General features: G+C 43.2%; 1 protein-coding gene across 2 annotated transcripts in view; it reads left to right on the top strand.

Moving 5' to 3' along the window:
* SPECC1 (sperm antigen with calponin homology and coiled-coil domains 1) overlaps window positions 1–15215 on the top strand; it is a 1365024-nt gene that overhangs the window by 829219 nt on the left and 520590 nt on the right. For both annotated transcript variants that reach the window (XM_078679993.1, XM_078679994.1), the window contains one exon: window positions 13377–13530. In XM_078679993.1, coding sequence (XP_078536119.1) covers window positions 13377–13530 — 154 coding nt within the window. The remainder of the gene's footprint in view (window positions 1–13376; window positions 13531–15215) is intronic.

Genomic DNA, 15215 nt, shown 5'->3' with positions numbered 1-15215 from the left:
TAAAGACAAGTGTTATATCTTCTATTTACTTGTCGCATGTTTGTTTCATGCACTGCCCTTCCATGTATTCACGTGCTTACATGCACCAGTGTTGTCTATGTATTTATACTTGCATTTGTTATCTTTTGGATTTGCTCTTGAACATGGCACGAGCTATGAGTTCCACGTTCCACCGTGGAGTGGGTGTTGTTCGAGAGCAGACCAAAGGGACAGTTGTTTGAAGGGTGCGAAAACCTACAGACCTGTCTACAGAGGTGCTTCTTTATTTAGAATAAACTTATTTATTTAAACCTTCATGCTTCAATTATGGACTTAACAACAAGCTCTTTCCCCTAGCATTCTGCTCTTCAAGCCAGCTTAAACACAACAGGGTAGCGCTCTTTTTACGCTAAAGTCTTCCATTTGGAAAGCTACACCGCAAAAACGTTGGAGAAGGTAGATTTCTCTTTCTTAAGGACTCACTAGAGGGGAAATTCCATTACTCTGGCTGTGATGTATGCCCCAAATGCAGGAGAGGATTGTTTTACTTACAAAATGCTAGATACATTAGCAGGTTTTGCAGAAGGAGACGTCATTTTAATGGGTGACCTCCATGCAGCTTCAAACCCACTGAGGAATAAATCATGTCCTAACACTACCAATTCGAGAGGTTTTACAAAGAAACTTCAAAATAAATTCTGAGAGCCAGGACTACATAATATTTGAAGGGAAGAACATGAGGGAGAGAAAGATTATACATTTTTTCCGCATTCATACAGTACATTCTCAAAAATAGATGATTTATTTCTCTCCTTCCCCCCCCCCCCCCCTCAGGCAACTAATCCCCCAAACCAATGTTGGCACAATTGCAATTAAGGACCATGCCCCTTTAAATGAAACGCTGACTTGTCAAGAGACCCCCATGGGTGGTAATAGATGGACCTTTTATCCTTCACTATGTAGAGACCTGAAAAGAAGATGCAGCAAGATGGTTGTAAAGGTACAATCCTTTATTACGGTCCAGTCAACAGCTCTCCCGGCAGCAACTGCCGTCCGGGAGTTCCAGGCATTAGAACACAGGAAACTCCACGAGCGTCATTGTGCTCGTGGAGAAACCTGTGTGCTTAAAGAAACAGTACATCACAGAAACAGTACATCCCCACACATCCCCCTTCCCTCAATTAATGATAATAACAAAATTTTTATACAAAATTAAATAATAACAACTAACCCACCCCTTCCCTAAAATGAATAAATAAAAGCATTGATTCAATAAGTTACGAAATCTCGAAACTTTCCAGGAACAACTTTACATCTGGTGGAAAATCGTTTAGTTAACATGTCATTAGAAACAGAACCGGAGTCATGAGCGGGCAGAACTGGAGGAACGGTACTAGCAGGCAGTAAACCTGAGTCAGAGGTGGGTAAAACGTTAGATTTCAAACCAAATTTGCTTTTCACAAACTCCACTTTGTGCTTAGGAACAATGGAAATACGAGACTTGTTCCAAATTTTACCATTCTCCAGAACAACCACATGATCCTTCACTTCCTTGACCAGAACAGGAGGAGAAAACCGAGCCAACCCTTTACGCAAAAGTACAGGTTTTTTGATCCTGACCCAGTCCCCCGAGCGCACAGGAGATGATCTACAACTCCCTTGAGCATATTTGGCTTGGGTATAAGCCCTAACATCAGCCACCCCAGCGAGCTTGAGACCGTCAATGTCTTTCCTCGCCATCCAATCCTTGTTTAATTCTGAACCAGCTACTCTACCTCTGAGTAAAGTAAAAGGTGAGACACCTGTGCTAGAATGAGGAGTGACTCTCAATGCCCACAACATGTCGGAAATGACCTTCTTCCAATTCAAACCTATGACGTTGGCTAACTGCAACTGATCCTTGATCACGCGGTTCAACCTTTCAACTAATCCATTACTTGAAGGGTGATATAAAGAGGTGAGAATATGCTTGATCCCAAGAGATTTTAAGAAATTTTGCATTTCACTCGACACCAATTGAGTGCCATTGTCTGATACCAATTCTTCTGGCAAACCCTCCCGCAAAAACAAATTTTTGAAGAATTCAATAACAGTAGTAGAATTTATGCACTCAACAAATTTAACCTCTGGCCATTTTGACATGTAGTCAATTAAAACTAGTGCATACTTTGGAGTTACTCCAAGATTGTAAAATGGACCCGCAACATCAAACGCCAATTTATGCCAAGGCAGCTCCTTAACTTGTACAGGAGTCACAGGAGAAGGACTAGTAACTTGAGACTTATCACTAAGGACACAAGCACCACAATCACGAACACAGTGTTCAATCGCTTTGTCTACTCCAGGCCACCAAAAATCTTCACGCACCCTCCTTTTCATAGCCCGAATGCCCAAGTGACCAACATGAGCCAACTCTAAAACCTTTTCGCAAAGAGCTTCTGGAACCACCAGTAAACCAGCCCTACGTAAAACACCATCAATTAAAGACAATTCATCACGAACTCTCCTGAAAGGCACTAAATTTGAAGAGAGGGACTTGTCATCGGGCCAACCGTTGATCAGGTAATCCATTACACAACACAAATTCTTATCCTCAGTCACCGCTAACTTCCACTCGGTTTCCGACAGCGTGATGCCAACCTCCGACACAGAACTCACTGCACACACCATCTCCAAATCTTCATCACTCTGCTCCAACTTATCGTGAGGAAGAGGCAATCTGGACAAACAATCAGCCACATTGTTTCTAATTCCAGGAACATATTCCAGATGATAATCAAACTCACTAAGCCTGTATTGCCATTTAGCAATGCGAGGAGAAGCCCTCCCACCACCTTTCGTAGTAAAAAGATCAACAAGAGGCTTATGGTCAGTTTTGAGTGTTACGTGATTACCCCAGAGGAAATTCCTGAAATGTTGTACGCCCCACCATAAAGCTAATGCCTCTTTCTCGATGGTAGAATACGTGCTTTCAGCTCCACGTAAGGTTCTGGAAGCAAAAGCAATTACTTCTACCCTACCATCCATCCTTTTCTGTGAAAGAACTGCGCCAAGACCCACATTGCTGGCATCAGTAATTATAATATTCTGATCATTAATATTAAAAAGCTTGAGGGGACGTGCTTGTACAATAGCATTTTTCAGTAAGGTAAAATCATTGGCACATTCTTGTGACCAAACGTATTTGACATTCTTTTTCAATAAATTTCTTAGAGACACAGTCCTGTCAGAAAAATTCCGAACAAATTTGGCGTAATACTCAACCAGTCCTAAAAAGGAACGTAGTTGATCCTTGTTGGATGGTTCCGGTGCATTCTGAATGGCATCTAACAATTTCATTTTGGGTTCCACCCCTTTGGCTGAGATGTGATGACCCAAATAATCCACACTATCCCTGAGAAATCTGCATTTGTCTTTTCTTAATGTTAACCCAAAATCCTTTAAAATTCCCAAAGCCGTTCTTACTCTGCTATTGTGTTCACTCACAGACTTGCCATAAATGAGAATGTCATCTTGAAAGAAGACGACTCCCGCAGTATTTTTGAAAAGATTGCCCATAAGGCGTTGAAAGACTGCGGAAGCCGACGCCAGTCCGAACGGCATTCTCAAATAACGGAAAGCACCCTCCGGAGTTACAAAAGACGTAAGGTGTCTTGAATCCTTGCTTAATACAACTTGGTGATATGCTGAAAAAATGTCTAGGGTAGTGAAATACCTGGCACCCTCCAATGTAGATAACATCTCATTAATATTAGGTAATGGTTGCCGATCAATCCAAATGCAGGCATTCAAGTCACGCAAATCCACACACATCCTAAGGGACTTATCAGCCTTGCGTGCCAAAACTATAGGAGATAACCATTCTGATGCTTCTATAGGTTCAATTACACCTAAGAGACACAATCTCTCCAGTTCAGCTTTTAACTCATTTCGCATACTTAGAGGTACTTTGCGAACTTTGTGTGCAACTGCTTTAACTCCCTCTTTCAAAATAATCTGGTGCTGAAAACCTTTGAGTTTGCCCAATTTGTTGCAGAAAACCTCTGGAAACTCATGCACCCATTCACTTTCACTAGAAACACTTAGGGAATGTACAGGCTCAAGATCAGGCAAAGAGGCATAATACTGCTTGGCCTCACGTCTTGATAAAACCATGTCTTGATGATTGGGATCAAGGATCATGCTAAGCTCACCCTGTTCATGCCAACCCAACAGATTGGTACCCTCCTTTACAACATAAATGATGGAGGATGTAGAATCTCCTTTAAACTCAATCTCTCCTCTAAACTTTCCTAATACTTCTACTCTTTTGCCCCCATATGCAAACATTTTAATAAAAGATTTGGATAAAAGAATATTTTCTAGCATGTCTAAATCCTTAACATTAACTATGGAAAAAGGAGAACCCGAATCTGCTAGAAATTTGATCGGCACGCCATTCACACTAATGGAACAAACAGGGGATTTTCGTCTTCGAGATCCATCCATAGTCGCTATCTCAACAACACCATCAGCATTCATGGGAGAAGAAGACAACATCAATAACTCATAATGTTCGTCCTCATCATCTACATATAAGCGTTCATCAATACTCTTCACCATTTGTGAAGAACCTTTCTGCACCCCGGTTGCCTTACACATACGTGCTAAATGACCCTTCTTGCCACATTTAAAACAAGTTTGATTAATTGCAAAGCAAAATTTGAAATTTCCTAAATGAGATCTACTCCCACATCGATAACAGGATAATCCTTGCGCATCATTCCTAGGCTTGTTGGAACTGAAAAACGAAGGAACTTGAGAACGATTCGGATTTGATGTCCTCCGTTCTGAAGTTCTGATTGCTGTTTTAGTGGTGATGGCATTGATGTCAGAAGATTCTGTTGGAGTTGCTAGAGGTGATGCAGGAGTACTCATTTCTTTTAAACAAAATTGGGAATGCTCAACAGATTTGGCCAGAGTCAAAGCAGTTTCTAAATCAGGGTCACCAGATGATAAGATTTTTTCACGCACTTTCCTATCATGAGTGCGTTCAATGAGCTGATCCCTAATGATTTCATCTCTAAATTCTCTGTAGTTGCAGTTAACTGCCAGGATCCTCAAGGCTGCAACGAAATCATCGATGGACTCTCCGGGTAACTGTGCACGTTGCAAAAACTTGTGACGCTCCAATACAGTGTTCCGTTTAGGACTAAATCTTTTGTCCAATGTCTTGACAAGAGAAGCATACTCGTCTAATATTTGCGCATCGCCATCATCACTTGAAATGGATATTCTCACTTCTTCGAGTGGTAAGGTTTCCAGAATGGACCTTCCTTCAGGTCCCAAATTATAGACTAATAGCGCTTTCTTCTTTTTTGATGTGAAGGTATCACCATCGATGGCTTCAATGTAAGCGTCAAATGTAGCTTTCCATTGTTTCCAGGGCATGGGAGGAGGACCTGGAGACTGCAAAAAGGGAGGTGGCGAGGCTACCTTTTCCATTTGCGTGGGGAGCTGCTGCCTCAAAATCAAACAATTACTTTGTGTAGCTAAAGTCTACAAATTTCTTATGGTATTTAATGGTCAATTTTGTGAGAATGTTTGTTGTGCAAATGTTTCTCTTGTTAAGAACTGAAGAAATGTTTTCCCTTGTTAAGTGCTGAAGAATGACATCATAATGCAGGCTGCAATGCGTGTTGGAATCCGCTTTGATTTGCTGTGGCAATGTGCATCACAGAAGGTATTTCAGGCCCAGCAGAGATGATGCGTGTCACAATGCGCTTTGGGTTGCCGTGGTAGCGCACGTCAAGGGGAAGAATGTTGACGCGTCAAAGAGACTCGCGCTTAATGTCCAGAAGCAGCGCTCGCGCTAAGCGTTTCAAACAGCGGTAATGCGCTTCAAGTTTAATTAACACCAGTTGAAAGGTGACAGCACACAAAAGTCAACAAACTCACGTCCCAATGATAATACCAGATCGACGTCGTTCCGCTTTGAAGTCTTTCCTTCCTGGAAGCGGGCTTTCACCCTTACTTGACGTCGCGGTTGCCTCGTCTTTCAAATTGAGTTACAGGCAACTCTTGAGAGAGGTGGAGTACTGGACCATCGTCGCCAGTGAAAAGAAGATGCAGCAAGATGGTTGTAAAGGTACAATCCTTTATTACGGTCCAGTCAACAGCTCTCCCGGCAGCAACTGCCGTCCGGGAGTTCCAGGCATTAGAACACAGGAAACTCCACGAGCGTCATTGTGCTCGTGGAGAAACCTGTGTGCTTAAAGAAACAGTACATCACAGAAACAGTACATCCCCACAAGACCCCATTCTCAGAGGCAAAATGAATACCCACATATCCAACTTCTTTCAAGATGACACACAAGAAACCCCAGTGGGACGCATTTGGGATACCTTTAAAACAATTCTTAGGTGGAACTGCACCAGCAAAGTGGTCTAACTTAAGCAACTATGGTAGTGATATGGAAAAAAAACTAGAGGTAGACCTGAAAATTACAAGAAGAAGGAATACACTCCAAAGCTTTAGGACAATTGCTTCATTTCGAGGACAAATAATGGCCTTGGATACTAATATGGTGGAACTCTACCTATTAAAATAAAAAAATGCATACTTTACCCTTGGGAATAAAGTGGGCCTTCACCTGGCCAATCTACTTAGTGTACAACAGGAAAAAGTCTTTGTAAAGAACCTAGTCCTTGACAATATTCAAGAGTCTCCAAAAAGGAGGACAAATTGGCAGCCTTCCGCTCCTTTTATTGTTGCCTCAGTACTGTGCAGGGCCTAGTGGGAAGTCTCCAAAATGGCTAAATTGAATCAGGGCATACACAAGGAGATGATGAACGGAGCCCTGAAACTATTCAGACACTCCCTCCCATTCACAGATCTGGGTTGAATCCATCATCATTCTTTAGTTCACTTTACCAACTCAGTTCAGACTCAGCTACATGCAAATATGTCTTGACCCTGTGCCTCATGGGAACAGTCCAGCCCGAACGGCCAATCCAGGTCTTCCCTGAACCAAAAACAAGCATCCTGGGACCGGTTTGGGAGTAACACCCCTCATCAGCCAGGCTAGCTTGAATCCAGTGGCAAAGTGAGCAAGGGACCCACGTCTGGTCATACCCTGCCAACATAGAGCAAACAAAGCAAACACAAGGAGATGATGGACGGAGAGCTGAAACTTTTCAGACACTCACCCCCAGTTACAGATTTGGGTTGAACCCATCATCATTCTTTACCTCACGCCGCCACCTCAGTTCAGACCCAGCTATATGCAATTCAGTATTGACCATGTGCCTCATGGGAACAGTCCAACCTGAACTGCCAAGCCATGTCTGCCCTGAACCGGAAACTAGCATCCTGGGGCCAGGCTAGCTTGAATCCAGTGGTAATAAAGGAACCTTTTATCCTTCACAATGTAGAGACCGAGTTCTCAGGGGCGAAATTAATACCCACATATCCAACTACTTTCAAGATGACACACAAGAAACCCCAATGGGACACATTTGGTGGTGTATCTTAAGCAACTGTGGTGGTGATATAGAAAAAAACTAGAGGTAGACCTGAAAATAAAAGAAGGAATACGCACCAAAACTTTAGGACAATTTTCATTTCAAGGACACATAATGGCTTTGGATACTAATGAGGTGGAACTCTACCTACTAAAATTAAAAAATACATACTTTGTCCTTGGGAATAAAGTGGGTCTTCACCTGGCCAATCTACTTAGTGCACAACGGGAAAAAGTCTTTGTAAAGAACCTAGTCCTTGACAATATTCAAGAGTCTCCAAAGAGGAGAATAAATTGGCAGCTTTCTACTCCTTTTAGTGTCGCCTCAGTCCTGCGGAGGTTCTATTGGGAAGTCTCTAAAATGGCTACTTTGAACGGTGCCTGCTACCAAGAGTCACCTCTCAACAATATGAGAAACTTACGGAGCCTATATCTGTGGAAGAGATTAACCAGGCGTTTAAGCCCTCAAGTTAAATAAGGCCTTTGGACCGTATGGCTTTACTGGAAACTTTTATAAACATTTTGGGGCACTATTGACTCCTATTTTACTATGACTCTATTACTTGTTTGACAAAAAACAAACTGGACCCTCCTTGGGTAAGCGAGGCATCTATTACCCTCTTATATAATGCTGACAAATGTTGTCTTATAGGCCCATAGAGCTCCTATATGTGGACGTCAAGATCTATTGGGAGTCAAGATTTCTGCAGACCTATCGGACTTATTTGGACTTAATTGATCTCCTTTTCTTACGCAGATTCTAGGAGATCTTAAACAGTGGGCAACTCTACCAGTCTTCTGTTTAGGCCGAATAAATGCCATAAAAATTGACATTTTAAAATGGCTCTTCTACATCATTTCAGACCCCATACATATATCACTACTCAGGATTTTTTTCATCACACTAAAGAGGGCCTCCTTAAAATATATTTGAGGAGGGTAGAGAACCCAAGTTGTCTATAGGATCTTATGTCGACCAAGGGAAAGTAGTTGCCTTGCCCTGCCAGATATTTATTGTTATTTTGTAGAGGCCCTACTGTGGATGCTAGTGGAATGGAATGCAAGTGAGTCAGAAAAACCATGGCTACACATGGACAGAATCTTGGAGGGTCTTTGCCTTCGGGACTTAATTTGGAAGCCTGGGAGAGAGAAATCCCCAAATATACATTCAAGTACCCCCTACCGCTAGGTTCCTACAATCTTGGGATGTAATTAATAAGAAATTGTATATGACCACATATGCTTCTACCCACACACCATTTCATTTTAACCTGTCTTTTACGCCAGAACTAGCCCCAGGGCATTTTGATGCTTGGTATGGAGGTGGCTGTCTTAGGGTGAGCATCGGACTCATTAGTGTGAACAGGCCTTTTTACCTGTGTCACTGAGCAGTGCCTTCCGGTCCACAACTCACTCTTGGCTGCATGGATTTTGTGTAGTGTCAGACAGCGTGAGATGCTTGTGTGTGCGTCCCAAGATGTATGTGTTCCTATGTATAGTACGTAACATGGAGTCCTGTGAGTTCCATTTTAGAAGCCCAATGCCTTTAAAGACTGGTGGAGGTGAAAACCACAACACCCTGACAGCAGATGTGAATTGCTGACATTCCGGAGGGCTGGGGTGGGAACGCACTCTGTAGGAAGCGAAGGAGCAGGGCATCCTCTGTGCACATCAGGGCTCTTTGATTGCAGGAAGACGTACTGGTCAGTTGACCCTGGATCATTGTCAGGGAGATTGTGGGACTAATAAGACTGCCTCTGTGGTCCAATGAATCACGATAAAGAGGAAGTCTTAGACCTTTGAACCTTTGTGAGGCATATTTCAGTGGAGGCTGACAGCCAGGCGTGGTCCCAAGTTACTCCCTTGGTCTGTGTATTGGGTCAGTCAGAATTGGAGCCCCTCCTGGTGTAACAGACTGTCCCCTTGACAAAGTTTAGGGCAGAGGAGAGAGCACCAACACCTCAAATTTCAAAAGACCTGACACTAAATCACATTTGTATCTTGATTTTGACAATAAAGGTGGGAGCACGAGTCCCACACTTTGTTCGGAGCACTGTTCATCAGGAGGAACAAGATCTCCAAGACTTTGAGCTTCTGCAGGCCAGGACTGGGAACCAAGGTCTGCGAGTCTCCCAGCTGGATGTGGGGCCTCACCCACGAAACCAAGAACACTTGACCTGTGCCTGGGCACCAGCCTTTCCCTCCTGCTAAGACCAGTCTGTTCTGTAAGAGGGAGCAGAGAGCCTGGAGGGAGCAAGGCCCAGGAGTGATCCTGGCGAGTGGATCCCTGTGAGTAGAGTGTGAGGCACCCACTACAGTCAGGACTGCAGTTGCGAGACAGCGTACACCCTCTTGTGGAAGTCAGTAACTCCAGTCAGAGTTGGCATGCAGTTGTGGGCCATCGCAAAATTGCAATAACCTTCATTGGAGCCGTCGTCTGTGTCCGTGACCCTCATATGCCAGGAGGGGGCCACCGAGACTGTTGCGGTCAATGCCCTGTACAACTGACCTTGCCGAGGCTGTTGACAATGATCCCTCTTTATAAGCAGGGAACTAGTAGGACCCTGGCTGTTGCCGATGTCAGTAGGCCCAGTGATAAGCAGAGGAACTTGGGATCAAGGTCAGACGCTGTCCTATAGCATCGCCGCTGCTCTGCCACCGTAACGGCAGGAACCGTGAAAAAGAAGAAGCTGCTGCCTCCAGTAGTCCTCACTGCCTGTAACCATTTCAGCACACCAACTGCAGCAAGACCTGGTGAAAGCTGCTCATCACCGAACTTCTGAAGGCCACAGTCAAGTAAGACTGGAGGAGGGCAGCAGGCCCTTTTGAGACTTGCACGAGCTCGGAAAATTACCACCAGAAAAGCTATGCTGCCATAGGTGTGCACAGCTAATGTGGGCACCACCTGTAGGTTCACTCCCATAGATCTATCAGGAACATGTTCGTTAGCATGGAGAAGGAGGGGAAAAGACTCAAGGGAGCGAGGGGGACACTGCCCAGACCACCACTAGGATGCTAGCCTTGAGAGACTTGAAGTTTGGAATATTTAGTGTGCTGTGTTTTCAATGTATAATAAATGTATTGGACAGCACAATCATAATATTGGATCATTGTGTTTATCTTGAATATTGAGCCTATGACCACTTTGCACCTACTTCCATATGAATAGTATTGCACTGCTAGACCGACGCGACCACGGACAGTCCACTTCTGTAGGACGAGTACTTGGTCCAGTTACTCAGAACCCATAATAAGGTAACCCTCAGAATAACAGGAGTAAAAGGCCAAAATCTCCACAGTAACTTGTGCTTGCCCTGTGACTTCCTGAAAGGGGTTTCTGACCCCATGCCACCTCAGTTAGGACGCAGCCATATGCTGATCAGTCTTGACCCTTCTCCATTAGGAACAGTCCGGCCTGAACCGCCAGGTCAAGTCCTCCCTAAACTATAACACAAGGAGCCCAAGATTGTTTCTCCAGGGCTCTTCAGTCAGGTATAGCTTACTTCCAGTGGCATGGGACCCACATTTGGGCATATCCTTCCCACTCAGGCCGTTGCACTGAAGTTTACAAAAAAGTGATGTGTGAAATGCCTGAATTGATCTTAGCTACTGATAATAACCAGAGTTAGACCCATTCATATGCAAATCAATTGTAACCCTGTTTGAAGAGAAACTGTCCAGCCCAAATGTTCAGGCCAGGTCAGTGATGTCATAGCTGGGCACTTCCGTCTGCACTGTCTGGGTCTAATCTGAGATAGCATGGTGGGAAAACAAACAATGGGCTGGGATGTAGCCCCAGTAATTACAAGTGGCTTACATTAATTTAAGAATCCCACTCATCACTATTTTTGTTTACTTCAATGGGCTAAGCATGACATCCCTTTAGGGTATTCTTTCTTCTGCAAGTGACTTCACTGCTATCATAGATTAGGGTAGGTTCATTATCCTCCGTAACCAAAGCTGCCATATTGCATTGGTCTGATATCCTGGCGCACCATATATGCTTGCCAACTGACACACAGTGTGCTAGACAGCAGCTTGAAATTTCTCTCAAGTGAGCAGCCCTCTGTTTCCATCTCCTAAACACCCGTTGGCTATGGTTCTCGTCCCTAGTCATGTTTAGGTGCACACTTCCCGTGACTGCCTTGCAGGCTCTCATCTCTACATTTGGGTGTTTGACCTATCCTGTGGAAGTGGACACTTTAACTGGAATGATGCACTCAATCAGGGCAGGTGTAGACTTGCTCTCAATACTATTGCTGTGTGTCTCTCTACCCCACATGTATGTACATTGTCAGTGCCAGTCAATGTGCCAGTTGTCTACAGGGCCACCTATGTATTGTATTGTAATTGCATTTATATAGCGCTTACTGCCCTTTACGAGGTGTCAAAGCACTTTTTCGGTGAGTAGCACGCTACTATTGAAGCTCATTAAGGATTAGTGGTGAATTAGTATAGTGAAAATATGAGAGCAATTTGAGTGGTGGATATGTTAGTCAGTTGCTTGGATTGAGAAGGATAGTGGAGGGTTAGAAGACGTAAAAGATTAAAAAAGGTTTGCATTTATATAGCGCTTGCTACCCCTGATGGGGCGTTGAAGTGCTTTTTCAGCGAGTAGCACACTACTTCGAAACCCCTAAAGGATTATTGGTGAATTAGTATAGCGAAAATATGAAAGTAATTTGAGTGGTGGATATGTTAGTCAGTAATTTGGATTGAGAAGGATAGTGGAGAGATAGAGAAGGGAAAAAGGTTTGCATTTATAAAGCGCATGCTACCCCTGATGAGGTGTTGAAGTGCTTTTTCGACTAGTAGCACGCTACTCTGGAACCCGTACAGTGTTAGTCTGTTATTTGGATTGAAAGGATTGTGGAGGAGTAGAAGAAGGAAGGATTTTGAATTATTATTTTTGAGCTCCTAGCAGTAGGAGGAGGCTTGGGATGAGTGAAAGGAGGTGGAGGGGGGTGAGTAAAAGGGAGGTGGAAAGGGAAGAGCAAGAGGGAGGGTTTAGAAAGGCTTGTTTTGGGGGATTGGAATAGTAAAAAGAAGTATGAGTTGATGCAAGGGGCATGAAATAGGGAAGAGTCTCAAAAGGGTTATTTTGGGGATCATAATAGTGGTATGGGGTTTGGGATGAATGAGAGAGTGGAGGTAGTGGATATATTGATAGAGGTATGGGGTGAGAAATAGGGTAGTGCATTGAAAAGAGTAGTAGAAAGAGGTTTGAGATGAATCAGAGAGTTGAGGCTAGAGAATTTATTGTGTGCGGTATACGGTGAAAAATAGGGTAGTGCATTGGATATGCTGAATTAGAAGAAAAGTAATAAATAAATAAAAGTAATAAATACATAGATCCAAAAGTAATAAATATATGGACCCATAAGTACATGGAAGGTATATAAATGCATAAAGGAAGGTAGTATATGTAGATTAAAGATGCATTAAATAAACTCTGGCTTTCAAGTTGTTCATGTTGTTGTTGTACTTTAAATTATTTTTATTTATTTAAATATATATAAAAAAAATTTTAGATCAATAGTGAAGCAATTGTAGATAAATAGTTATGATAAAAAGATTCTTATGTATGCAATCACTTATATCCATGTTATTACATAGAATAATGTAACTATCAGTAATATGTACATTTGTTAAGCAGAACTAATGAATATCTATATATTATTTTTCAAACATAATTATTCTACACATTTATACAAAGCAATACACAATATATACATATATAGGTACATATCTATAGTACAAACAAATGCTTATACACAGAGAGATATGCTGTATATTTCTATCTGTTTACCTATGGTGGTTATGTGGGGAAGAGCCAATTCTTGAGTAGTTTTCTGAAGATAAGGTGGTTAAACAATTTCTTTTCTCTCCTCGCAGACCTTCTGAGAAGCAGAGATGCAAAGCCTCGCCCAGACTTCTACTTACGCAAGAGTCCATCTTTGGAGTCTCTACACAAGCCTCTGCCACTAGGCTACAGTTCCAGAGTGTCCTCTTTCACTGGAAGCCGATTTATACCTCAGAGCAAGCTCAGGTGAGAAGCATTATCTTTTAGGTTACAGGAAAAGCAAATAACATAAGATGCTGTCAAAGGAGGAGCAACAAGTTACTGGGCTACATTGGTTTATGGTGCTTACTATGCATACACTGCAGGACTAAATTGCTTGTAGGTGCTGAGGCACTAAGATGCTATACTTTGAGACCAATTAACAAAAGGCCCAAATTTGAAATGTCCCAGGAGGCCTTGGGCATGAACGTCAATTTGCCAAAATGCCTGGGGTAGCGGAAGTTATTATTAGCTAGCATTTCTTAAAGCGCGTAGCTACCCTAAGGCATCCCAGCACTAGCAGCAGATCAGGAGAAGGAACAAAGCTTACAGGTTGATGTTCTGAAATAACCATGTTTTCAAGTGCTTTCGGAAGGTGAGATGATGTGTCTCTGAACATAACTGCAGGGGAAAGGTATTCCAGAGCCTGGCTGTGCAGTATGAGAAGGTGCTGCCCCACTTTGCATCCTTTGGATTTTTGGGATGACAGACATGCTCAGGCTCACAGAGCGGAGAGATTTCCTGGGATGATAGAAAGTAATGATGGACTTATAGATATAGGGACCTTTGCCCATTAAGGTTTTTTATGGGCTATACAGAAGGATTTGAATTCGGTCCTCTCCAGAATGGTTAGCCAGTGTATGGTCTGCCGATTGAGTTCTGGGAGTCCCAAGAGGCATCCTAGCTGCGCAATTCTAGGTAACTTGGAGTTTCCTTATGGTAGATTTCGCAGTGCCCAGATACACTGAGTTACCATAGTCCAAGCGTGAGACGACAGGACCTGGACCATAGTTCTCCTTGCCACCATAGGGAGGAAAATAAGAATTCCCCTCAACATTCTGAGGATGCCGTAACAAATACCGGCCACTTCCACAGCTTGGTGATCAAATTGTAATGATTTATCAAGCCATACCCCCAGGCTTTTAATCTTAGTCTTTGGGGTGGGTGTTTGTTCCAGACATGTTGGCCATTGCAGTTTGAGGTCCGCGTTGGGCCGATTGCCCAAATACATTATTTCAGATTTGTATTCATTAACCCTGAGGCAGGAGTGTTGCATCCAGGTTGCCACCTTCCCCAAGCAGGATTCAAGGTCGAAGGAGCATTGTACAGGTGATTCAGGGAAACTACCAGCTGGGTATCCTCCGCGTAGGTGACAATTTTTATTCCGAAGGGCAGGATGATATCCGCCAGAGGCCTCTTATACACATTGAATAAGGTAGGACTCCGGTAAGATCCCTGAGGTACTCCATACCTCAGGGGTAAGCACCTGGAGATGGATTCAGCAGAAAATACTTTGAATGTTCTGCCACTGAGGTAAGGCAGTGACATCACATACCCTTTGACGTCGCCAGAGGGTGTCACAGGAAGTGACATCACAAGACCTTTGACACAATGATATCACAAGAAGTTATCTTGTGTTACCTTTGGACATTTATGATGTCACAGGAAGTGATATGTCATAGCCCTTTCACACAGTTCCATTACTTGAAGTAATGTACCTGATCTTTGGTTGGGTGCATCACACAATTAGGTTGGAAAACCTCTAGCAGCTGCAAATGAAATACTCTGTAAACAAACATAGTTTATTCAAATACTATTAAAAATGCTTTTATGTACCTTGTCAGTGTCAGACAAGGTTTTCAGAGATCGGTTGAGGTAATGGAGCATGCTTT

Source organism: Lissotriton helveticus, chromosome 3_1 (genome assembly GCF_964261635.1).
Source record: "Lissotriton helveticus chromosome 3_1, aLisHel1.1, whole genome shotgun sequence".
NCBI lineage: Eukaryota > Metazoa > Chordata > Amphibia > Caudata > Salamandridae > Lissotriton > Lissotriton helveticus.
The sequence above is the reverse complement of the archived record's forward strand: the minus strand, read 5'-3'. Positions and strand labels throughout refer to the sequence as shown.